This window comes from Oratosquilla oratoria, unplaced genomic scaffold (genome assembly GCF_046742065.1).
Source record: "Oratosquilla oratoria isolate Oo_2021 unplaced genomic scaffold, ASM4674206v1 SCAFFOLD45, whole genome shotgun sequence".
NCBI classification, from domain to species: Eukaryota; Metazoa; Arthropoda; class Malacostraca; order Stomatopoda; family Squillidae; genus Oratosquilla; species Oratosquilla oratoria.
The window spans coordinates 6,233,193-6,258,558 of record NW_027467710.1 but is presented as its reverse complement, the minus strand read 5'-3'; the positions used below and the strand labels follow the sequence as shown (position 1 = coordinate 6,258,558).

Here is a 25,366-nt window from a genome sequence, read left to right as displayed (position 1 = left end):
AAGGTTTTCAGGAACGCATATGTACCATATAACAAGGACTTACTGTACAACAAAAAATGTAGTGAAGCCAAGGATAAAAGAGACAAAGCCTGGAAAAAATGACATACATATACCAAGGTTTTTTCCCCCTTACAAGGGAGGTAGCCAAAAAGGAAAAGGCATAAAATCATTCCCACCCATTCCATCCCTGAATACACTCCACACCCCTCCACCCTCACTCTTATCTTAGCACCTCCTGGATGACGGGTCATCCTTGCACCTTATCTACTGCCCTGGGTCAGAATCTCAGTGTCGCAAGACACAGCACATCCACAGCAAGGCCGCTTCATTAAATCGGCGACCCGCCCTCTCCATCACCCCATATAAAGGAGAAGATGGGGAGAAATCCCTTCGGGCTGCGTCAAATTTTGCTCACACATACTACCTCACCCCCCATCCCCCCACCCATTCCACCTCATGCATCACATCATCCATATACAACCATTCTCCATTCACCCCTGTCTTCTGTCCTCTCCCGTCCTTCCTCAACAGACATTCCCCTATTCCCCAAAGCCCCCCTCACCCCATCCATCCACCTCATCCTAGGACATCCCTTCATGTTCACTCCCTCCACATCTGCCTTCCATACCTCTTTTACTAGTCTTTCTTCACTCATTCTTTCCATGTGTACAAACCATCCTAATACTCTTTCATCAACCCTATCTCCCAACTCTCTTTCCATCCCTGTTCTTCTCCTCACCTCCTCATTTCTCACTCTATCTAGCCTAGTAACCCCCATCATACTTCTCAGACACCTCATCTCAAACACATTCAAACTCCTTCTCTCTTCCTCTCTTATGTTCCTTGTTTCTGCCCCATACAGTGCTATTGGCACAATCACTCCTTCATACAGTCTCCTCTTAGCATCCATTCCCAAATGTCTATTCCTCATTACACTTTTTAATCCACCAAAGCATTTACTCGCTTCTCTCAATCTATATTCTACCTCCACCTTCACTCCACCTTTTCCTGCCACATTTGCACCCAAGTATCTAAAACACTTCCTCCAGTTATTCTCCCTTAATGCTCACTTCCAGACTATTACCACTTTCACCCCTTGTACATCTCATCACCTTTTACCCACATTTATAATCAGCTTTCTTCTATCACACACTCTCCCAAACTCTGTCACCAACTTCCTCAATCCCTCCTCCAATCCTGCTACAAGCGCAGTGTCATCAGCAAACAACAGCTGGCTCACCTACCACTTTTCTTCATTTTCTTTAACCATCTCCAATCCCTGACCCACTACCCTTGTATTTACCTCTTGCACTACCCCATCCATGTATAAGTTGAACAGCCAGGGTGACATAACGCATCCTTGACGAAGTTCCACCTTTACCTCAAACCACTCACTCTCTCCATTTCTAATCCTGACACAAGCTCTACTCTCATAAAAACTCTTGACAGCTCCCAGAAGCTTTCCTCCTATCCCGTATATCCGCAAAACCTCCCACAGTGGCTTTCTGTCTACCCTGTCATAAGCCTTTTCCAGGTCCATAAAGCCCCAAAAAACATCCTTCCCCTTTCCTATAGCTTTCTCACATATCTCTTACCACAAAGATCTGATCTACACAACCTCTACCTGTCCTAAATCCACACTGTTCCTCACCAATTACTCTCTCTGTTTCTCTCCTAATCCTCTCAATCAAGATCCTCCCATAAACCTTCCCAACTACACTTAACAAGCTAATCCCTCTGAAACTACTACATTCACACTTGTCCCCTTTTCCCTTGTAAAGTGGAACTATACAGGCACTCCTCCAGTCCTCCGGCACTCTACCTTCTCTCCAGCAAACATTAACCTCACCAGCCAGTCCACCATCACTGTACCTCCTTTCTTTAGACATTCTGCATGGCATCCATCCAGACCAGGTGCCTTACCTGCTTTCATCATCTTAACAACTGCCTTCACTTCATCTTCCTTATTTCTCCTCCATTTTCCTCACTCATCACTCTCATTTTCTTAGCATTTCCCACTGCAGCTATCTTTCCTTCCTTATCCTCCTTCACATTTAGCAACTCCCTAAAATATTCTGCCCATCTTCCCCTTACCGCCTTCTCTTCCATTATCATCTCTCCATCTGCACCTTTTACCTTTTCTTCTCTACTTGATTCACCTCCTCTTCCTCTCTTAATTTCTTTCCAAAACATCTTTTCATTACTTTCAAACTTTTCTGTCATACTCTTACCCTATTTCACATCTGCTCTCCTCTTTGCCTCCTTTACCTTTTGCTTTACTTCTCTTTTCTTTTCTTTGTACCTCTCATATGACTCCCTCGTCCTATTTTGTAACCAATCTGTGAAAGCTCACTTCTTTTCTACAACCTTCTTTGTTTCCTCATCCCACCATTCACTACCCTTCCTTCTATTTCCTCCTGTCCTTCTTGTTCCACACACCATCTTTGCACACTTTGTGACTCCCTCCTTGAACCATCCCCATTCCTCCTCCACACCTTGCTGTACTCTATCCTTCACTCCCTCCCACTCCTTCAGCTTCTTCTTGTACTCCTTCTCCTTTTCCTTTTCATTTACAGAGTTCACTCTGAGCACCTCCCTACCTTTTGTCCCTTTCCTCTTTCTCCATCTATCCTCCACTCTCAACTTACCTTCCACCAAAAAATGATCTGATATTCCCCCACCCTCTCCCCTTAGCACATGTACATCCTTAACTCTTCCTATCATAATCCTATTTACCACTACATAATCCATTAACGCTCTATCCACCACCCTTCCATCCACCATCCTCTCCCATGTGTACTTATGCTTGACTTTCTTCCGAAACACTGTATTTGCTATCATCAACTCTCTTTCTAGACATATTTCCACCATCAACTCTCCACTACGATTCTTTCCTGAAACTCCACATTTCCCAACCACTCCATCAATTGGATCATTTCCTACCCTACCATTAAGGTCTCCCAGTACTATTACATTGACTTCTCCCTAAATCCTCTATGCACTCATTTAAATCTATCCAAAAAGCCTCCCTTTCTTCTACACTCTTTTCACTGCCAGGCCCATATGCACTTACAAAAACCCACATCTCCTTTCCCAGTTTCACCTTCATCCACATTATCCTTGAGGAAAACTCCTTCCACTCCACTACACGTTTACCTATCTCTTCACTTACTAGTATAGCCACTCCTTCCCTCCCTTGCCCTCTCTTCACACCTGATAACCTCTTACTTACACTACCAAACTTACACTCGCCCTTCCATTTTAAGCTTAGTTTCACTCAAAGCCAACACATCCATCTTTCTTCTCACAAACATACTACCTTTTACTCTCAACTGTACCACATCCACACACATTAAAAGACCCAAACCTTAGGGTGCTGGTCGGAAAACTCCTAGACCCTCTTATGCCTTTATTTTTTTTTTTTAGGAATGTCCCCTGTGAGGCTACAAGGAGAAGGATGCCTAGTCCCAATCCCCGTCCCTTTCTTCTCGCCTTTTACGATCCAAGTGGAATTACTTGGTGGCATTATTCTTTTCCCCCACCACAGGGAAAAAAAAAAAAAAAAGAGCAAATGGCAAACATAGATCAAACTAAGGAATGGTTATGTAAAAATATCCAGAAAAGAGAAATTATGAAAAGAAAACAATAGAAAAATCCAACTGAAACCATTTTATAGATATGTGAATGGTAAACTAAAAAACAAACAAGAAATGGCAGAAGTTATGAGCAACCACTTCAAATCTGTTTTCACAATTGAGAACACACCTAACTGTGAGGGAATAGAGAGACAGAAATCCCCCCCAATGAAGAAAATAACTGCAACAAAGAAGGAAATCAGCGACCAAATAAAAAACCTTGATGTCAGAAAATCGCATGGTCCGGATGGAATTGCAAATTGAATATTGAAGGAGTGTGCAGAGGAATTAACAGATAAAATTCACACTATAATCAAATGCTCACTCAAAGAGGGTAAGGTACTACAAGACTGGAAAAATGCAAACATTGTACCAATATATAAAGGAGGAAAAAAGGAAAATCCAACTAACTACAGATCGGTCTCCCTAACAAGCACAGTAGCTAAAATATGTGAAAAAGTGAAGAAAAATCTATACTAAACCCAAGCCAATTTGGATTTAGACAAGGAAGATCATGTACAACAAACCTAATCTGCTTCTACTCGAGACTAATTGATATTATAGATGAGAGGGTTAGATGGGCAGACTGTGCCTATCTAGACCTACAAAAAGCATTTGACAAAGTACCACACAAGAAATTAATAAGAAAATTAGAATCAAATAGGTGGCATCACAGGTAAATTATTAGAATGGATGGAAGATTTCCTGACTGGGAGAAAAATGTGAGAAGTAATTAGAGACAAATACTTGAAATGGGAAGAAATGATAAGTGGTGTTCCACAAGGGTCAGTGCTGGCTCCAATTATGTTTCCCATATACATAAACATGGATGAAGGATGAATGTTATATGAATTTCTTTGCAGATGAAGCAAAAATATTAAAGAAAGTAATAACAGAAGAGGACAAAATCTGGAAAAGGACTCAAAAGTGGGAAGTGAACTTCAGTATCAAGAAGTGTAGCATAATGGAGTTTGGAAAAAGCAAAAACAGAATTTCAAAAAATTACAAAATTGGCGAAGAAGAAATAAAAAAGTGCACTCAGAAAGAGACCTTGGAGTATTAATCAGCAAAGACATGACACTAGATAAACATATAAACAAAATAGTTGGTGAAACCTACAACCTATTAAGGTCAATGAAAGTGGCATGTGACTACTTGGATGAAGAAATGATTGAAAAAATATTAGTTACATTGATTAGACCAAAGCTGGAATATGCAGTAACACTATGGACACCTAATGCTAAAAAGAATATAAGGAAACTAGAAAGAATACAGAGAGCAACAACAAAGTTGGCACCAGCTCTTTCCAATTTAACATATGAACAAAGATTATTGAAATTGGAACTACCAACACTAGAGCAGAGAAGAGAAAGAGATGATCTACTGATTATATTTAGAATCATGAAAGGAATGGAAATCCTTGACAGGAATGATTTACTAAAAAATGACAATGGATAAACAAGAGGTCATAAAAAAACTCAAAAAGGATAACTATAGAAGAGATTGGAAAAAGAATAGCTTCCCACACAGAGTGCTGGATATATGAAATAACTTAAAGAAAAAATGTGTGCAAATACTATTCAAGATTTTAAGATAAACTTGATGCTGAAAGATACAAAGACGGGTCACTACGAGCATAGCTCCCTTCCCATGTGATACAACTAGGTAAAATATACACACTTAATATTAACTTCTGAACCAGATATTGTGAACAAAATGGGGTATAAAACACCAATTGGAAAGAGTGACCATGTATTAATAAAGTTTGAATTAAAAGAACAGAACAATGTAGGTAGGAATGATAAACATAGAAATGGAAGATTAACCCCTTCCATACGGTGCCGCACACGTAGGCGTCATGGACTTAGATCTCGGTGGCAGCAGCCAATGCCAGCCGTACGACGTGTCGTAATAATACTCGCATCATAAAATATAGTCACCGCTTATATCGATCATTCTCTCTTCACCCGAGAATTTTGATAACCATAGAAAATGCGATTACAAAAGAATTAGAAAGAATGTCATTATGGAGGGGCGACTACAATAAATATAATCAAGACGCCGATATGGCAGCCTCGCGAATACATTCGCTCCCCATGACGCCTACGTGTGCGGCACCGTATGGAAGGGGTTAATGTACAACACAACAGATTTTGTAAAACTAAGAAAAAAATTCCAAAACACAAACTGGGATAAATTCTCTAAAGAGGAAACAAAGATGGAAGACAAATGGAATATATTCAAAGAAAAGTACAATGATGGAATTGACAAATATGTATCAAAAAAGAAACAAAAAGAGATTTATATAAAGTGTTGGTATAACAAAAGGTGTAGTGAGGCTAGAGACAGAAGAGACAAAGCTTGGAAAAAATGGAAAAAAAGACAAAAAAAAAAACATCAAAATGGCAAACATATATAAAACTTAGGAACAAATATGTGAATATACGCAGGAAAGAAAAAAGAAATTATGAAAAAGATATTATAGACAAATGCAAGGAATAACCTAAACTCTTTTACAGATATGTAAATCAAAAACTAAAGAATAAATATGAAATAGTGAAATTGCGTGAAGGAGATAAAGAATATATAGATGACACAGAAATGGCAGAAGTTATGATCAGACATTTCAGGTCTGTTTTTACATTTGAGAGCTCACAATTTTGGGAAGATGGACAACAAGAAAGATCACCCAAAATGAAATAAATAATGGTAACACAAAAAGAAATAAGAGACCAAATTAAAAATCTAGATATCAGGAAATCGCATGGACAGGATGGAATTGTAAATTGGATACTGAAAGTGTATAGACGAACTGACAGACAAATCATATAAGATAATAGACTTCTCACTCAGAGCAGGAAAGGTACCACAAGATTGGAAAGATGCAAACATAGTACCAATATATAAAGGAGGAAATAGGGAAGATCTTATTAACTTCAGACCAGTATCCCTTACATGCACAGAAGCAAAAATATGAGAAAAAGTCATCAGAAACAAATGGACCAAACACTTGGAAGAAAATAAAATAGTAAACCCTAAACAATTTGGCTTTAGAAGTGGAAGATCGTGTACCACAAACTTAATTTGCTTTTAATTGAGATAATACAAGAAAGAGATGGCTGGGCAGGTTGCGCCTTCTTGGACTTGCAGAAGGAATTTGACATAGTACCACATAAAAAATCATAAAAAATTACATAAATATACCAAGGCTTTTTCCCCCTTACAAGGAAGGTAGCCAAAAAGGAGAAGGCATAAAATAATTCCCACCCATTCCATCCCTGAATACACTCCACACCCCTCCACCCTCCCTCTCATCTTAGCACCTCCCGGATGACGGGTCATCCCTGCACATTGTCCACTGCCCTGGGTCAGAGGCAGTGTCGCAAGACACAGCACATCCACAGCAAGGCCGCTTCATTAAATCGACGACCCCCCCTCTCCGTCCCCCCATGCATAAAAGGAGAAGACGGGGAGAAATCCCTTCGGGCTGCGTCAGTGGAGAATGGTTGTATGTGGATGATGTTGTGATGCATGGGGTGGAATGGGCAGGGGGATGGGGGGTGAGGTAGTATGTGTGAGCAAAATTTGACGCAGCCCGAAGGGGGATAAAAAATTAATAAGAAAAATTGAAATAATAGGAGGAATAAAAGGTAAGCTGCTGGAATGGATGAAAAATTTCTTAATTGGGAGAAAAATGAGAGTGGTACTTAGAGACCAAATTTAAACTGAGAAGATGTGAAGAGTGGCATTCTGCAAGGCTCTGTATTGGCTCCTTTAATATTTGCCATATATATAAATGATATAGATGAGAGAGTAAGTTGTTACATGAACTTCTTTGCTGATGATGCTAAATTACTCAAGAGAGTAAGAACAGAAGAAGATTGCAGATCGCTACAAGAAGACCTAGACAAAATATGGGAATGGAGTCAGAGATGTGAGATGAACTTCAACATTAAGAAATGTAGCATAATGGAATTTGGAAAAAGCAAAAATAGAGTATCAGGTCAATATAAAAATGGAAACAAGGAAGTAAAAAAAGTCGATTCAGAAAGGGACCTGGGAGTAATCATCTCAAGTGACTTGACACCTGATAAACATGTCAATAAATTATTTGGAGAGACTTTTAACTTATCAAGATTAATGAAAGTGATCTTCGACTACATGGATGAGGAGTTGGTTAAAAAATAGTGGTTACACTGATAAGACCTAAACTAGAATATGTTGCAACACTGTGGGCACCTAGCACAAAAAAGAACATGAGAAAATTAGAAAGAATCCAAAGAGCAGCGACAAAAATGGCACCTACACTGTCAAATCTGATATATGAACAAAGATTGGAGAAATTACATCTGTCAACACTGGAACAGAGAAGAGAAAGAGGTGATTTGTTGACCATTTACAGAATTATGAAAGGGATGGAAATTCTTGATAAAGACGACTTATTAAAGTGGGACAGAAGAGAAACAAGAGGACATGAACAGAAGTTAAAGAAGGACAGTTGCAGAAGAGACCTGAAAAAGAATAGCTTCCCACATAGAGTGATTGATGTCTGAAACAAACTAAACAGAGAAACAGTGAGTGCCAAAACTAAACACGATTTTAAGAATAAACTGGATGCAGAGAGATATAAAAACGGGTCACTAAGAGAATAGCTCGTCCTGTAAAATACAACTAGGTAAATACACACACACACACACACAGAATATAAACACACCTATAACAAACTTACCATTGTATATATTGATGGCAATGGGTTTGACTACCCTTGACACATCATTTTGAATGATGAAGACTATGGTGTAGGTGCCTGCAGGACTGAAGTAACGTTGAAGGACAAAATTACAGTCATTTGTCATAGTAAGATCTTTGCAAACCTCCTTGCCTGTAAAGGTATAAAATTTGCTTACTATTGTACAAAAACATCATGCTTTCATTCAATGTGCCACTTAAATTTGAAGGGACCAATGACAAGGATGGTAGCCAGCTAATCATGTACCCACCCCCCAACTCATCCCAATGACAAGTATCTGCATATTGTGGTCCTCCAACATGGACAGCAAAGCTCCCAATTTTCAAAACCCATCAACCCCCTCACCTCCATAATGAAGGAGGTGCAACCCTGAGGGTGTGACACTTGGTCTCCAGACTGGGCTCAAGATCTCTCTTTACCAACTTCAACTGTATTTCTTATATTATTTCATACATGAAGAGCTGACAACTGGCAATTGTTCTCCTCTCCCTATCACTCAGCTGGTGGCATAGAAACAGTTCCAGACTGATGTAACATAGACTCAAGTCCAAAGTTTCTGCCCTGAGAGATCTAAGGGAGGTTTCAAGGACCAAGGCCAGCCAGTGTAGGACTGTTGGTTCTCCACTTAGTGAAACTTGAGGCAACAATTGACTGAATCACACCATACTTATCAAACACTTCATGCCCAACATGTTTAGGCTCTTCCTTTCTGGCCCCTTTCAATTTCAAGTCTGGTCCATACAGCACTGTAGGCACAATCACCTATTTTTAAGCCTTTTCTGTGTTCATTCCCAGATACCTATTTTTCATGACATTTTTCATTCCCCTTCAGGCTGTATTATCACATTGACATTTCTCCCTAAACCCTCTATATACTTATTTAAATCTATCTAAAAAGCCTCCCTTTCCTCTACACTCCTCCTCACTATCAGGCCCCTATACACTTACAAAATCCCACATCTCCCTTCCCAGTTTCACTTTCATTCACATTAACCTTGAAGAAACCTCCTTCCACTCCACATGCTTACCTATCTCCTCACTTACTAGTAGAGTCACCCCTTACTAGTATAGTCACCCTTTCTCTCCCTTCTTCACTCGACACTCCCTAACTTAAACTCACTCCCTAACTCAAACTCAGCTTCACTCAATGCCAACACATCCATCTTTCTTCTCACAAACATAATACCTATCTCTTCCCTTTTACTCTCATCTGTACCACATCCATGCATACCTTAGGGTTTGGGTTAGAAAATTCCTCCCAGACCCTCTTATGCCTTTGCCTTTTTTTTAAGAATGTCCCCTGTGGGGCTACAGAGAGTAGAATGCCTAGTTCTATCCCCATCCTGCTTTTGTCACCTTTTAGGACTCAAGTGAGAACATTCTGTGGCAGTATTCTTTCTCCCCTACCATAGGGTTCTGCAAAAAAGGAAATGTATATTCAGAGAAATGGTACAGAACAGTTTTAAGAGTTGGGGGAAAGCATAACAGAGGGATTTGTCCCCCTTTCCTTTATGTAATAAAACTATACATGCACTCACCTAGTCCACTAGAATATTTTCCTCTCTCAGGCACATATACCTCACTAGACAATCAAAGGATTACAAAGGCGGAGCATGCCGACAGCAGACCTTTTGGTCCATATCTAGGTTGGATGCAAAAAAAATCATAAATCACTATAACTAATTCATCTATCAGACACTCCCTGTGACACCCATCTAACCTAGAAGCCTTACTAACTTTCATCACTTTCTCAATACACTTTGTATATACTCTTTTCCTATAGTTCTATCATTCTCTTCTGCAATCACCATAATTTTCCTAGTATCTCCACGATAAAACCCTTCCTAACTCCCTCTACATTCAACTACCCCTGAAATACTATACCCATCTCCTTACTGTCTTCATTTCCATTAGCATCTGTCCATCTACACCCTTTACCTTTACCACTCCCCCTGACTGTTTCCCCTTATATGGGGATTAAGGTAATTATATGTGTCAATAAAAGAACTCTTAACAACAAGCTCTGACCAATTATGACATACCCAGTAATATAACCTGACAAAAATGTGACCAAAGAAAATTCAGTCCTTCTAGTTCATGTACAAAAATCACTTTAAAATTTGCCTAGATACATTTTCCCATGGACCTGTTTTCTACTGCACCAATATCACCCATTCAGTTACTGGTACTTTCCTGTACCACTTCCCTGAATATTCATTTCCTTTTTTGCCAAACCATGTGGTAGGGGAGAAAGAATACTGACACCAAATGTTCCCACTTGAGTTGTAAAAGGTGGCAAAAATGGGATGTGGAAAGGACTAGGCATTCTACTCTTTGACGCCTCAAAGGGGACATTTCTACATACATATACCAAGGCTTTTTCCCCCTTACAAGGAGGTAGCCAAAAAGGAAAAGGCATAAAATCATTCCCACCCATTCCATCCCTGAATACACTCCACACCCCTCCACCCTCCCTCTTATCTTAGCACCTCCCGGATGACGGGTCATCTCTGCACCTTGTCCACTGCCCTGGGTCAGAAGCAGCGTCACAAGACACAGCACATCCACAGCAAGGCCGCTTCATTTAATCGGCGACCCCCCCTCTCCGTCCCCCCATGCATAAAAGGAGAAGACAGGGAGAAATCACTTCGGGCTGCATCAAATTTTGCTCACATATACTACCTCAGCCCTCAGCTCACATATACTACCTCAGCCCATTCCATTCCTTAAAAAAAAATAATAATAATAAAATAAAATAAAAAGGCATACGAGAGCCAGGGAGTTTTCCCTACAGTTTGGGTCTTTTAATGTGTGTGGATGTGGTACAGATGAGAGTAAAAGGGAAGAGATAGGCAGTATGTGAGAAGAAAGATGGATGTGCTGGCATAGAGTGAAATTAAGTTCAAAGTGAGGGGTGAGATTGAGTTTGGGAGTGTAGTTGGGAGTGTAGTTGGGAGGGTGTCAGGAGTGGAGGGAGGATGAGGGAGAGAAGGGGTGGTTATACTAGTAAGTGAAGAAATAGGTAACATGTGGAGTGGAAGGATATATATAGGTATATGTATATGTATATATATATATATATATATATATATATATATATATATATATATATATATATATATATATATATATATATATGTACTTTTTTTTTCCAAGGATAATGTGGATGAAGGTGAAACTGGGAAGGGAGATATGGGTTTTTGTAAGAGCATATGGGCCTCATAGTAAAAAGTGTGGAAGAAAGGGAGTCTTTTTAGATAGATATGAGTGCATAAAGGGTTTAGGGAGAAATGTCAATGTATTGGGAGACCTCAATGATAGGGTAGATTAACCAATAAGCAGAGTGGTTCTGAAGTGTGGAGTTCCAGGAAAAAATTGTAGATTTGATGGTGGGGATGTGTCTTGAGTTCATGATAGCAAATGCAGTATTTAGGAAGAAAATCAAGCATAAGTACACATGGGAGAGGGTGGTGGATGGAAGGGTGGTAGATGGGGCTTTAATGGACTATATAGTGGTATCCAGGAGAAGAGTAAGGAGACTTTTAGACATACATGTTCTAATGGGAGAGAGTGGAGGAATATCAGATCATTATTTGGTGGAAGGATAGATGGAGAAAGAGCAAAAGGACAGAAGATAGGGAGGTACTTAGAGTAAACAGATTAAATGTAAAAAAAAAAAAAAAAAAAGGAGAAAGTAGAAGTTGAGAGAAGAGTGGGAGTGAAGTACAGAGTAGAACTAGGAATGGAGGTGTTTCAAGGAGGGAATCACAAGGTGTGCATAGATGGTGTGTGGAACTAGGAGGAGGGGAGGAAATAGAAGAAAGGTAATGAGTGGTGGGATGATGAACCAAAGAAGGTTGTAGAAGAGATTGGTTACAAAATAAGGCAAGAGAATCATATGAGAGGTACAAAGAAAAGAAAAGAGAAGTAAAGCATAAGATAAAGGAGGCAAAGAGGAGAGCAGATATGAATTAGGGTAAGAGTATGACAGAAAATATTTGAAAGTAACAAAAACGTATTTTGGAGGGAAATTAAGAGAGGATGAGGAGGCAAATCAAGTAAAGAATAGGTAAAAGGTGCAGATGGGGAGATGATAATGGGAGAAATGGAAGTTAGAGGAAGATGGGCAGAGTATTTTTGGGAATTGCTAAATGCAAAGGAGGATAGGAAGGTAATGGTAGTTGCGGTGGGAAGCGCTAAGAAAATAACCGTGATGAATGAGGAAAATGGAGAAGGAAAGATGAGGCGAAAGCAGTTATTAAAATGATGAGATCAGGTAAGGCACCTGGGTTGGATGGGCATTATGTGGAGTGCCTAAAAAAGGGAGTGATGGTGGACTGACTGGTGAGGTTGTTTAATGTTTGTCTAAAAGAGGGCAGAGTGCCAGAGGACTGGAGCAGTGCCTGCATAGTTCTACTTTACATGGGAAAAGGTGCCACATGTGAGTGTAGTAGTTTCAGTTTGTTGAGTGTAGTTGGGAATGCTTATGGAAGTGTTTTCATTGAGGATTAGGAGAGGAACATAGGTAGTAATTGCATGGATCAGATTCTCGTGGTAAGACAGATATGTGAGAAAGCTTTAGGAAAAGGTAAGGATGTTTTTTGGGCCTTTATGGATTTGGAATAATTTGGCATAAAAAGGAACATGGCAAAGTGTCAGTTTGGTCCCCCACTCGACCTCACCTGACACTTTGCCATGTTCCTTTTTATGCCATATATATTGACCAACTTGCTTCAAACTATATTCCTCTGAAGAAGCCACTCAGGCGAAACTAGTCAGGAACAAAAGTATTTCCCTCAGCCCGTGTTCCCTTTACCTCCTATCCACATTCGTCACAATGTATACACATTATTTTCATTGTTATTGTTATCCTTTTCATTTTATTTACCACTTTTCCATCATTATTGCTAGCATTATCATTTTATCACATTTGCTTATTATTTTTTACAATGAATATGTAATGTTCACACTTGTCACCAACTCTGGCAACACGGAGAGGTAGTGAGGTCCACCTCACATATAAAATGGCCACAGCTCGGTTGTACACGATTCCTTTGAAAATGCATACCTGCAAAACTACATACATACATATAACAAGGCTTTTTCCCCCTTACAAGAGAGGTAGCCAAAAACTAATCAGGAATAAACTCAGACTAAGGAGGGACTGAGGAAGTTGGTGACAGAGTTTGGGAGAGTATGTGATAGAAGAAAGCTAAAGATAAATGTGGGTAAAAGTAAGGTGATGAGATGTACAAGGGGTGAAAGTGGCAGTAGACTGGAAGTGAGCATTAAGGGAGAGCGACTAGAGGAAGTGGATAATTTTAGATACTTGGGTGCAAATGTGGCAGGAAAAGGTGGAGTGAAGGTGGAGGTAGAATGTAGATTGAGAGAAGCGAGTAAATGTCTTGGTGGATTGAAGAGTGTAATGAGGAATAGACATCTGGGAATGGATGCTAAGAGGAGACTGTATGATGGAGTGATTGTGCCAACAGCACTGTATGGGACAGAAACATGGAACATAAGAGAGGAAGAGAGAAGGAGTTTGAATGTGTTTGAGATGAGGTGTCTGAGAAGTATGATGGGGGTTACTAGGCTAGAGTGAGAAATGAGGAGGTGAGGAGAAGAACAGGGGTGGAAAGGGAGTTGGGAGATAGGGTTGGTGAAAGAGTATTAGGATGGTTTGGACACATGGAAAGAATGAGTGAAGAAAGACTAGTAAAAGAGGTATGGAAGGCAGATGTGGAGGGAGTGAACATGAGGGGACGTCCTACGATGAGATGGATGGATGGGGTGAAGGGGGCTTTGGGGAAGAGGGGAATGTCTGTTGAGGAAGGACGGGAGAGGACAGAAGACAGGGGTGAATGGAGAATGGTTGTATATGGATGATGTTGTGATGCATGAGGTGGAATGGGTGGGGGATGGGGGGTGAGGTAGTATGTGTGAGCAAAATTTGACACAGCCTGAAGGGATTTCTCCCCGTCTTCTCCTTTTATGCATGGGGGGACGGAGAGGGGGGATCGCCGATTTAATGAAGCGGCCTTGCTGTGGATGTGCTGTGTCTTACGACACTGCTTCTGACCCAGGGCAGTGGACAAGGTGCAGGGATGACCCGTCATCCGGGAGGTGCTAAGATAAGAGGGAGGGTGGAGGGGTGTGGAGTGTATTTAGGGATGGAATGGGTGGGAATGATTTTATGGCTTTTCCTTTTTGGCTACCTCCCTTGTAAGGGGGAAAAAGCCTTGGTATATGTAAGACTCCTGTGTTTCTTACTCCATTTATTCCTATAATGTAAGCCCTTATTTAGCTAGCTAATAAACTATGATAATAGTGAACATATAAAACTGAAATTAACCCCTCCACTCCAGGCCAAAATCTCGCAGGCAGTATTAGCTGCCAGACGTGCGATGTTGCGTCATAATACTCGCATTATAAAAAACAAAGTTACCGTTGTATTGCTCGTTCTCTTTCACCCGTGAATTTTGATAACCATAGAAAATATGATGAAGCCAGTTTACAGAGTATGGGGGTCACACAGGTACAACTACAATATACAGTCGAACCTCGAAAACCCGGACCCTCGTGTGACCGGTCAAAATGAACAAAGGGCGGACTTGTCAAGCAAAGTTCCCTATTTGTCCAGTAGGTGGCAGCGACGGCCGTACACGTGTACTCAAACCCGGCCCAGTCAAGCCGCCACCAGGGCTGCCGTTTCGTAGAATTTTGTACCAAAAATGTAGTAAAATAGAGGCATGTGGCAACTGCACAAGGACATGAGGAAATTTTTTCTACATATCAGTGGGCTGTTAAAAACATTCAAAAACTCAAACTTTTGTTTAAAAATCATAGAACTAGTTATCAAATAATAAATGGTACATCAAAACATGACTTTTATTAGTAATTGTGTTACTTATAAAATATTATACCCCAAAAGATACGTTTTTACTGTGTAGAAAAAAATTCTATGCTAAAGTTTCAGCTTTCTTTTAGCGATAATAATATAAAAAAAAAAATTATATCTTACATTCAAGAATAAAAAAACTAGAACCACCATTTTGTCAAAGTTTGACAAGTATATCTTGCTTTGAAAGTCTGCACACGCCCTAGAAAAATGTATGCCCCGGTATGGCAACACTCCCATTCTACACGGCAGTGTAGAAAATGCGGCAACCCTGGCCGCCACCAGTCCCACGTGCATACCTTCCGATATTTACAGTGTACGTAAAAAAAAATACAGTACGCTGTATATACAGTATATTTACATGCCTGTATTACAGTTATTATTACAGAATTATTAGTATTATAGCATTATTATTACAGTACAGTCGAACCTCGAAAGCCCAGACCCCAAATGCCCGGACCCTAGTATGACCGCTTGAAATGAACAAAGGGCGGACTTTTCAAGCAAAGTTCCCTATTTGTCCAGTAGGTGGCAGCGACGGTCGTACACTTGTACTCAAACCTGGCCCAGTCAAGCCACCACCAGGGCTGCCGTTTCGTAGAATTTTGTACCAAAACGTAGTAAAATAGAGGCATGTGGCAACTGCACAAGGACATGAGGAAATTTTTTCTACATATCAGTGGGCTATTAAAAACATTCAAAAACTCAAACTTTTGTTTAAAAATCATAGAACTAGTTATCAAATAATAAATGGTACATCAAAATATTACTTTTATTAGTAATTGTGTTACTTATAAAATATTATACCCCAAAAGTTACGTTTTTACTGTGTAGAAAAAATTCTACCCGAAAGTTTCAGCTTTCTTTTAGCAATAATAATATAAAAAAAATATAATTTTTATATCTTACTGAATATGTTAGGGCATGGGGGCCTTATAAACATTCAATAATAAAAAAGACTAGAACCACCATTTTCTCAAAGATTGACAAGTATATCTTGCTATGAAAGTCTGCACACGCCCGAGAAAAATGTATACCCCAGTATGGCAACACTCCCATTCTACACGGCAGTGTAGAAAATGCGGCAACCCTGGCCGCCACCACTGTCCCGCGTGCATACTTTCCGATATTTACAGTGTACGTAATAAAAAATACAGTACAGTACACTGTATATACAGTACATTTACATGCCTGTATTACAGTTATCATTACAGAATTATTAGTATTATAGCATTATTACAGTATTGTTATTATTACAGTGTTAGAGTATTATTCTTATGTGTTTCTATGCCATATCATACATTACCTATACGTATACCGCTATGAAAATCTACGGGTATTAGGGCGATATTTTCGATGACCGGACGTTTGGCATGACTGGATCACAATTAGTCCGGGTTTTTGAGGTTCGACTGTATTGTTATTATTACAGTGTTAGAGTATTATTGTTGTGTGTTTCTATGCCATAACATACATTACCTATACGTATACCGCTATGAAAATCTACGGGTGTTAGGGCGATATTTTCGATGACCAGACGTTTGGCATGACCGGACCACCCTTCCCCCCAATTAGTCCGGGCTTTCGAGGTTCGACTGTACATAATCAAGATGCCGACATCGGCATCCTCGCGTACCCACTTGCTCTTCATGACGCCTAAATAGGTGTCATCGTATCAAAGGGGTTAAGTTCCAGTAAATGTCTAATAAAAGAAAATTGCTGTTTCATATATCATTTGGTCAAAATTGTTTCTCTGAATTCAGAAATAAAAAAATCCTGCAGTTCAAAAACTTATGAAGTTAAACTGTTTGTGTCTTCCTGTACGAAAATGTGGCTTTACATAACTTGAATTACATAATTATCAGTGATGTCAGAAGCCCTGACAAGACCCTGTCTCCCTAATTAACCTATCATCTGTCTTGTTTTGTTTTGTTTTCCTTTTGTTGTATTCATTCTCCCTATATAACTTCTTTGTTATTCACTTATTATTTTTCTAAGCTTATTCATCTAAGAAATTTAAACTAAATTTCTGAAAACAATACATCTTATCATTTATTTTGCACAAGCTTTATAAAAGGCTGTTTAGTATTATTGCTAGAGAATCTAGCCCCATAATTTAGCTCCCTATGTATGTTTTGTACATCAATAATATCATCATTGCTGGGCAGTTACCACAAGCTTTCTTTTCCTGACATTCTCTAAAGAGTTCTATATGTTTTCAATATATTATTATTCCCCGCCTCTTTTCTCCTATTCTTTTCGTCCCAATCGTGTAATTCTCAGTAGATCTTTCTTCATTTTCATAATTCGTAAAATTGATTTTATATGGCCTGTGGCACTCTACATGATCACCATTTATCAAACACAGTGGCAATGCATGAAGAATGAATACGACCGATGACGTCACTGTAGAGTAGATGGCTCAATGGGTAGGTTTTGGGGAAATGGCTGAAGCAGACATTTTGGGGAAAGGATAAGTGATTTCAAATTGCAATAAATTAAAAAATTAATTATTCTTTATACAATTTATTTAGCTATTATTGACTGAGAAGTACTTCAAACAAATTCTGGTAAAATTAGGCACATTTAATTGTCAAAATTTTTACACTTTAAACAAGTCAACAATCATCAATATTATAAAACAGGCACTGATGCCTGTGATTTTACTTACCTGTGATATTGTAGCTCCCAATGTGTTTCTCCATGCAGTAACCCCATGGAGGAGACCCAGTGCACTGAATGCCCAGGTGCAGGATTTCACCATGTTTCAACCAAGTGCTCCCAGTAACATTAACTAAGCCGATAGGCTCTATAAATACAAGTGAGATATATGAATTAGAATGTACCTAGGTATGGGTAAAGTGTATTAACTTTTTCATATGAACCCAAAGCCCCTTTCACCCCATCCCTCCATTTCATTCTTGGTTTTATTCTCAAATTTGCTCCATCCAGTTCTGCTTATCAATCTTTTGGCTGGTCTTTCATCATTCATTCTTTCCGTATAGCCAAAACACCCTGGCACTCTTGATCTAACCTATCTGGCAATTCTCTTTTTAAACCCCATTCTCAGCCTCACCTCCACATCTAAAACTATCCATTCTAAATACATAATAAAAGGCCCTTTCCCCCTTATAAAGAGGGTTGCCTAGCCAAGGCATACACCCACCCTTTAACCATCCCACACCCGTGTGTTGACACACAGTGTTGTCCCTTATATTTTTGTCCCCTGCTTGTTGACTGGGTCAGAAGCACCACTGCAGGAACCAACAGCTAGAGCTGGTTTACCCCCACAGCTTCATTACATGACAACCTTCCTCCCTCGTCCACTCCAGAGCTTAAAGAGCAGACAAGAATAATTCCCTTTGTGCTGCATTAAATCATTATCCATTTACTAACACTATCCACTCACACCTATCTTTTGCCCTCAGTTTCTCTTCTTTGTTTGACAGACATTCCCATTGTATCCAAGGATCTTCATTCCATTCATCCAATTCTCAATTTTCCCCTAAACTTCACTCCATCCACTTCTATTTTCCACTTTTTTTTTTTTTTTGCTAGTCTGTTCACCCATTCTGTCCATATACCGAAATCATAGTATTCGTTGTTTCATCATACCTACTAGCTCTCTCAGCCTCCTCTGTTTTTCACTCTATCCATCCTTGTAACCCTTACCATACTTCTGAAATACTTAATTTTAACTGCATTTAGGCTCCTCCTTTCTACCTGCCTTAAATTTCAAGTCTCTGCCCTACACCTTGTTATGCGCTCACTTTCAGCACTTCTCTGCTTCCCTCCCTTTTCCTCCTATCAACATATGTATTTCTGTATTTTAATTAAAAAGTTGAATATAAACAAATAAAACTCATTCAACCACCACACCCATCTCAGCACCTCAAGAATCAAATACAATGCAGTGAAGCACATCTCTTCCATAGTAAGGTCACACAGCAGGAGTTGATTTACCCCCACTGCTCACCTAATGACTCGCTCACCCACTCAAAATACATTGAAGCACATAAGAGCATCCAAAATGAATTATATGCATAGAAAAGTTACATTCAATTAAATAAAAACCTTCCTCACCCCACATAATAAATTCATAATAAACTTTGGTTACCTGCAACCAGCATTTTCCTGCCTTGCCATTATTTTCCCTCATTTATGATTTTTGTTTTTAATGTTTCTTTAAACAGGTATGTTTCTTTATATGTTTAAAAATTCAAAAATGGATTGAATATATAGTTAACTTCAGTCAGTTATTGTGTGCTAACAGTAGCACCTATGAAATGTGATAGCCAAGACTTTATACAATGGAACCTGGGATAATGAAGTTAATTGATTTTGTGACTCCATTCTTGAACTGAAACATTCACTAACCAAAATAATTATGGCAAACACACAAAAGCACTACTGAGTCGGTGGGATTGTATGTAAAGGTGAATGTGTATGTTCATACCCCAAAGTATCATTTGTTAACAGACAAAAATTGCTCACATAACTTGTTCATTAACTTTTTTCTTTGTCAAATAGAATATTCATTACCCAAGGTTCAACTGTGTATAAAAGATTGAAAAAATAAAAAATTAAAACTAATAAGTAAATATGTAATAATAATTAGCACTTACCATCTGCTAAAAAGTGAGTGCGGAAATACCCAAGTTTTGGTATTCGTTTTCCTGTTAACCCAGTGCGAGAATACGAATTGTGTGGAAACCAACCATCACATTCCCAAACTTTTGGGTGCGGAGGCTGTGGTTTTGGCGTTGTTGTAGTTGTTGGAGTGGTTGTAGTTGGAGTGGTAGTAGTTGTGGTAGTAGTGGAAGTGGTGGTGGTATTCTTAGGTGTAGGAGCTGGTGTTGTTGTGGTAGTTGTAGTTGTGGTAGTTGTAGTTGTGGTTGTAGTTGAGGTTGTTGTGGTCACTATGTGATCAGTGATGTATGCCACAACGTTGGAAACAATGCTGTAGTCTCCTGGTCTGGTGATGTTGATGACTAAAGATGGTGTTGAACAAGGACCGTATACCTGGATTATTGGGAAATTACCATCAGATAATATACAACTTTAACAACAAAAAACTGATTGATAATATATCATGTGTGCATGTTTGTTTACTTATTTCCATCAACAGTAGACCTATCCATGGGAGTGCATCACCAACCTAATAAAGACTACATGGCTGGGGATGATAGGACTAGTTTTCTTATCCCTCTTAACACAATATTATAGCTTTTCTCACTACTTCTTCTAACATTTTTCATCTTCAACTTCAATTCCACTTCCTCCTTATTTCCTTCCCCTTCATCACATTCTGCTCTCCCTCCTCCTCTTCCAAGAAATAGTTTCATGTAAAGATGCATGAACTCCTTCAACAGCCTAAATCCTAAATTAAAACTATAAATAACTTTATGCTACATATATATACCCCGTCTGGGGTATTGGCTGCTTTTTATTGTGGCAAAGTAGCATGCAGTTGATACTTTGGGGTCTATATGGGGCGCCCCTACGGACCAGAGCCACACATCATTTTGTCTATGATAGAGGAAAACTCTGTTCATAGAGAAATGATGACACTTTTATACTACGACTGTCCCTCCGTTACGCTGTTCTCCAACCCCTTGTTGCTGTCCTGTACCATTTCTCTGAGTATTCCTTTTCTGTGATGGGGGAATTCCCTGTGGTGGGGGAAAAGAATACTGCCACCAAGTATTCCCACTTGGATCGTAAGAGGCGAGAAGAAAGGGACGGGGATTGGGACTAGGCATCCTTCTCCTTGTACTACCACAGGGGAAATTCCTAAAAGAATAAGAAAAGGCATAAGAGGGGCTGGAAGGCCTCGGACCAGCACCCTAAGGTTTGGGTCTTTTAATGTGCGTGGATATGGTACAGATGAGAGTAAAAGGGAAGAGATAGGTAGTATGTTTGTGAGAAGAAAGATGGATGTGTTGGCTTTGAGTGAAACTAAGTTGAAAGGGAAGGGTGAGTGTATGTTTGGGAGTGTAAGTGGGAGGTTATCGGGAGTGAAGAGAGGGCGAGGGAGGGAAGGGGTGGCTATTCTAGTAAGTGAAGAGATAGGTAAACGGGTAGTGGAGTGGAAGGAGGTTTCCTCAAGGATAATGTGGATGAAGGTGAAACTGGGGAAGGAGATGTGGGTTTTTGTAAGTGCATATGGGCCTGGCAGTGAGAAGTGTGTAGAAGAAAGGGAGGCCTTTTGGATAGATCTAAATGAGTGCATAGAGGATTTGGGAAGAAATGTCAATGTGATAGTACTGGGAGACCTTAAGGCTAGGGTGGGAAATGGTCCAATCGACGGAGTGGTTGGGAAATGTGGAGTTCCAGGAAAGAATCGTAGTGGAGAGTTAATGGTGGAAATGTGTCTAGAAAGAGAGTTGATGATAGCAAATACAGTGTTCGGAAGAAAGTCAAGCATAAGTACACATGGGAGAGGGTGGTGGAGGGAAGGGTGGTAGACAGAGCGCTAATGGATTATGTAGTGGTAAATAGGATTAAGATAGGAAGAGTAAAGGATGTACATGTGCTAAGGGGAGAGGGTGGGGGAATATCAGATCATTTTTTGGTGGAAGGTAAGTTGAAAGTGGAGGATAGATGGAGGAAGAGGAAAGGGACAAAAGGTAGGGAGGTTCTTAGAGTGAACTCCTTGAATGAGAAGGAAAAGGAGAAGGAGTACGGAAAGAAGCTGAAGGAGGAGTGGGAGGGAGTAAAGGGTAGAGTAGAGCTGGGTGTGGAGGAGGAATGGGGATGGTTCAAGGAGGGAGTCACAAAGTGTGCAAGGATGGTGTGTGGAACAAGAAGGACAGGGGGAAATAGAAGAAAGGGTAGTGAATGGTGGGATGAGGAAACAAAGAAGGTTGTAGAAGAGAAGAAGCAAGCTTTCATAGATTGGTTACAAAATAGGACGAGGGAGTCATATGAGAGGTACAAAGAAAAGAAAAGAGAAGTAAAGCAAAAGATAAAGGTTGCAAAGAGGAGAGCAGATGTGAAATGGGGTAAGAGTTTGACAGAAAATTTTGAAAGTAATAAAAAGATGTTTTGGAAAGAAATTAAGAGGAAGAGGAGGCGAATCAAGTAGAGAAGAAAAGGTAAAAGGGGCAGATGGAGAGATGATAATGGAAGAGAAGGCAGTAAGGGGAAGATGGGCAGAATATTTTAGGGAGTTGCTAAATGTGAAGGAGGATAGGGAAGGAAAGATTGCTGCAGTGGGAAATGCGAAGAAAATGAGAGTGATGAATGAGGAGAATGGAGGAGAAATAAGGAAGGATGAGGTGAAGGCAGTTGTTAAGATGATGAAAGCAGGTAAGGCACCTGGTCTGGATGGATGCCATGCGGAATGTCTGAAATAGGGAGGTACAGTGATGGTGAACTGGTTGGTGAGGTTATTTAATGTTTGTTGGAGAGAGGGTAGAGTGCCGGAGGACTGGAGGAGTGCCTGTATAGTTCCTCTTTACAAGGGAAAAGGGGACAAGTGTGAATGTAGTAGTTTCAGAGTGATTAGCTTGTTGAGTGTAGTTGGGAAGGCTTATGGGAGGATCTTGATTGAGAGGATTAGGAGAGGAACAGAAGGAGTAATTGGTGAGGAACAGTGTGGATTTAGGACGGGTAGAGGTTGTGTAGATCAGATCTTTGTGGTAAGACAGATATGTGAGAAAGCTATAGGAAAGGGGAAGGATGTTTTTTGGGCTTTTATGGATCTGGAAAAGGCTTATGATAGGGTAGACAGAAAGGCACTGTGGGAGGTTATGCAGATATACGGGATAGGAGGAAAGCTTCTGGGAGCTGTCAAGAGTTTTTATGAGAGTGGTAGAGCTTGTGTCAGGATTGGAAATGGAGAGAGTGAGTGGTTTGAGGTAAAGGTGGGACTTCGTCAAGGATGCGTTATGTCACCCTGGCTGTTCAACTTATACATGGATGGGGTGGTGCGAGAGGTAAATGCAAGGGTGGTGGGCAAGGGATTGGAGATGGTTAAAGAAAATGGAGAAAAGTGGGAGGTGAGCCAGCTGTTGTTTGCGGACGACACTGAGCTTGTGGCAGGATCGGAGGAGGGATTGAGGAAGTTGGTGGCAGAGTTTGGGAGAGTATGTGATAGAAGAAAGCTAAAGATAAATGTGGGTAAAAGTAAGGTGATGAGATGTACAAGGGGTGAAAGTGGCAGTAGACTGGAAGTGCGCATTAAGGGAGAGCGACTGGAGGAAGTGGATAGTTTTAGATACTTGGGTGCAAATGTGGCAGGGAAAGGTGGAGTGAAAGTGGAGATAGAATGTAGATTGAGAGAAGCGAGTAAATGCCTTGGTGGATTAAAGAGTGTAATGAGGAATAGACATTTGGGAATGGATGCTAAGAGGAGACTGTATGAAGGAGTGATTGTGCCAACAGCACTGAATGGGGCAGAAACATGGAACTTAAGAGAAGGAGAAGGAGTTTGAATGTGTTTGAGATGAGGTGCCTGAGAAGTATGATGGGGGTTACTAAGCTAGATAGAGAGAGAAATGAGGTGAGGAGGAGAACAGGGGTGGAAAAGGAGCTGGGAGATAGGGTTGATGAAAGAATATTAGGATGGTTTGGACACATGGAAAGAATGAGTGAAGAAAGACTAGTAAAAGAGGTGTGGAAGGCAGATGTGGAGGGAATGAACATGAGGGGACGTCCTAGGATGAGATGGATGGATGGGGTGAAGGGGGCTTTGGGGAAGAGGGGAATGTCTGTTGAGGAAGGACGGGAGAGGACAGAAGACAGGGGTGAATGGAGAATGGTTGTATATGGATGATGTTGTGATTGCATGAGGTGGAATGGGCGGGTGGATGGGGGGGGGGGGTGAGGTAGTATGTGTGAGCAAATTTTGACGCAGCCCGAAGGGATTTCTCCCCGTCCTCTCACTTTATGCAATGGGGGGGACGGAGAGGGGGGGTCGCCGATTTAATGAAGCGGCCTTGCTGTGGATGTGCTGTGTCTTGTGACACTGCTTCTGACCCAGGGCAGTGGACAAGGTGCAAGGATGACCCGTCAGTCAGGAGGTGCTAAGATGAGAGGGAGGGTGGAGGGGTGTGGAGTGTATTCAGGGATGGAATGGGTGGGAATGATTTTGTGCCTTTTTCTTTTTGGCTACCCCCCTTGTAAGGGGGAAAAAGCCTTGGTATATGTATGTATATCACAATGAAAATATGTCTCCACCACTTACAGTGTTGTGGACACAATCACCCATTCATATAATCTTTTGTTTGTATCTATTTCCAGATGCCTACTTTTAAAGCCACTTTTCAATCCCCAACGACGTTTACTTGCTTCTCTCAATCTAAAGTTAACACTCTTCCATTTCCTGCCACATGCAACCCCAAACATTAAACTATCAATTTCCTCCAGCCTCTCTCCTTAGATTTCCTTCCAACTTGATGCCCCCTCTCTTCTTGTACATGTCCACTATGGTCTGGGGAGGAAAGAATTCTACCACCATGTTTTCCATGCAAGTCATAAAAGGCATCACAATGGAATGGAGTGATGGGACTGGGTATCCTGCACTCTGTAAAATTATCCAACGAGAGATCAAGGCATATAAGGGTCTGGGAGATTTCCAACCAGATCCCTAAAATTTCAGTCATTAAATGTACAGTACTTACTTTGTCATTAATGACCCAGTAGAAACTTATCATCTCTGTCCGGTCCATTATCCAGTGGTCTGGGTCATATATAACTGCAGTCAGGTTGGTTAGATTTGTAGTTGATATGTGGCCAGGATTCATCATGGTGACATTTGGTTGCACCACAGTCACATTTCCATTCAAACTGTCTGTAAACAGGGAAACAAACAAGGCCATCATGCATTACTTGAAGGTAAGACAAGTAACATTATACAATTAATACAATATTTATTTATTCATTTACTATTATTTATAACAGTTTCTATTCTTGGGGTATGACAAACATTATTTCTTCTTTTTATCTCTCATTTGATTAATGATAAAAATATATGTGTGTGTATATATATATATATATATATATATATATATATATATATATATTATATATATATATATATATATATATATATATATATATATATATATATATATACAC

The 25,366-nt window shown here is 40.1% G+C and overlaps 1 protein-coding gene across 1 annotated transcript in view; it reads right to left on the bottom strand.

Annotated features, from left to right (window-relative positions):
- The window catches only part of LOC143023174 (uncharacterized), a 149,471-nt gene that overhangs the window by 83,539 nt on the left and 40,566 nt on the right, over positions 1-25,366 (bottom strand). The window contains exons 6-9 of the mRNA XM_076181694.1: positions 24,910-25,079; positions 19,909-20,305; positions 17,955-18,092; positions 8,365-8,517 (exon numbers count right to left, since the gene is read on the bottom strand). Of these exons, the coding sequence (XP_076037809.1) occupies positions 8,365-8,517; positions 17,955-18,092; positions 19,909-20,305; positions 24,910-25,079 (858 nt within the window). The remainder of the gene's footprint in view (positions 1-8,364; positions 8,518-17,954; positions 18,093-19,908; positions 20,306-24,909; positions 25,080-25,366) is intronic.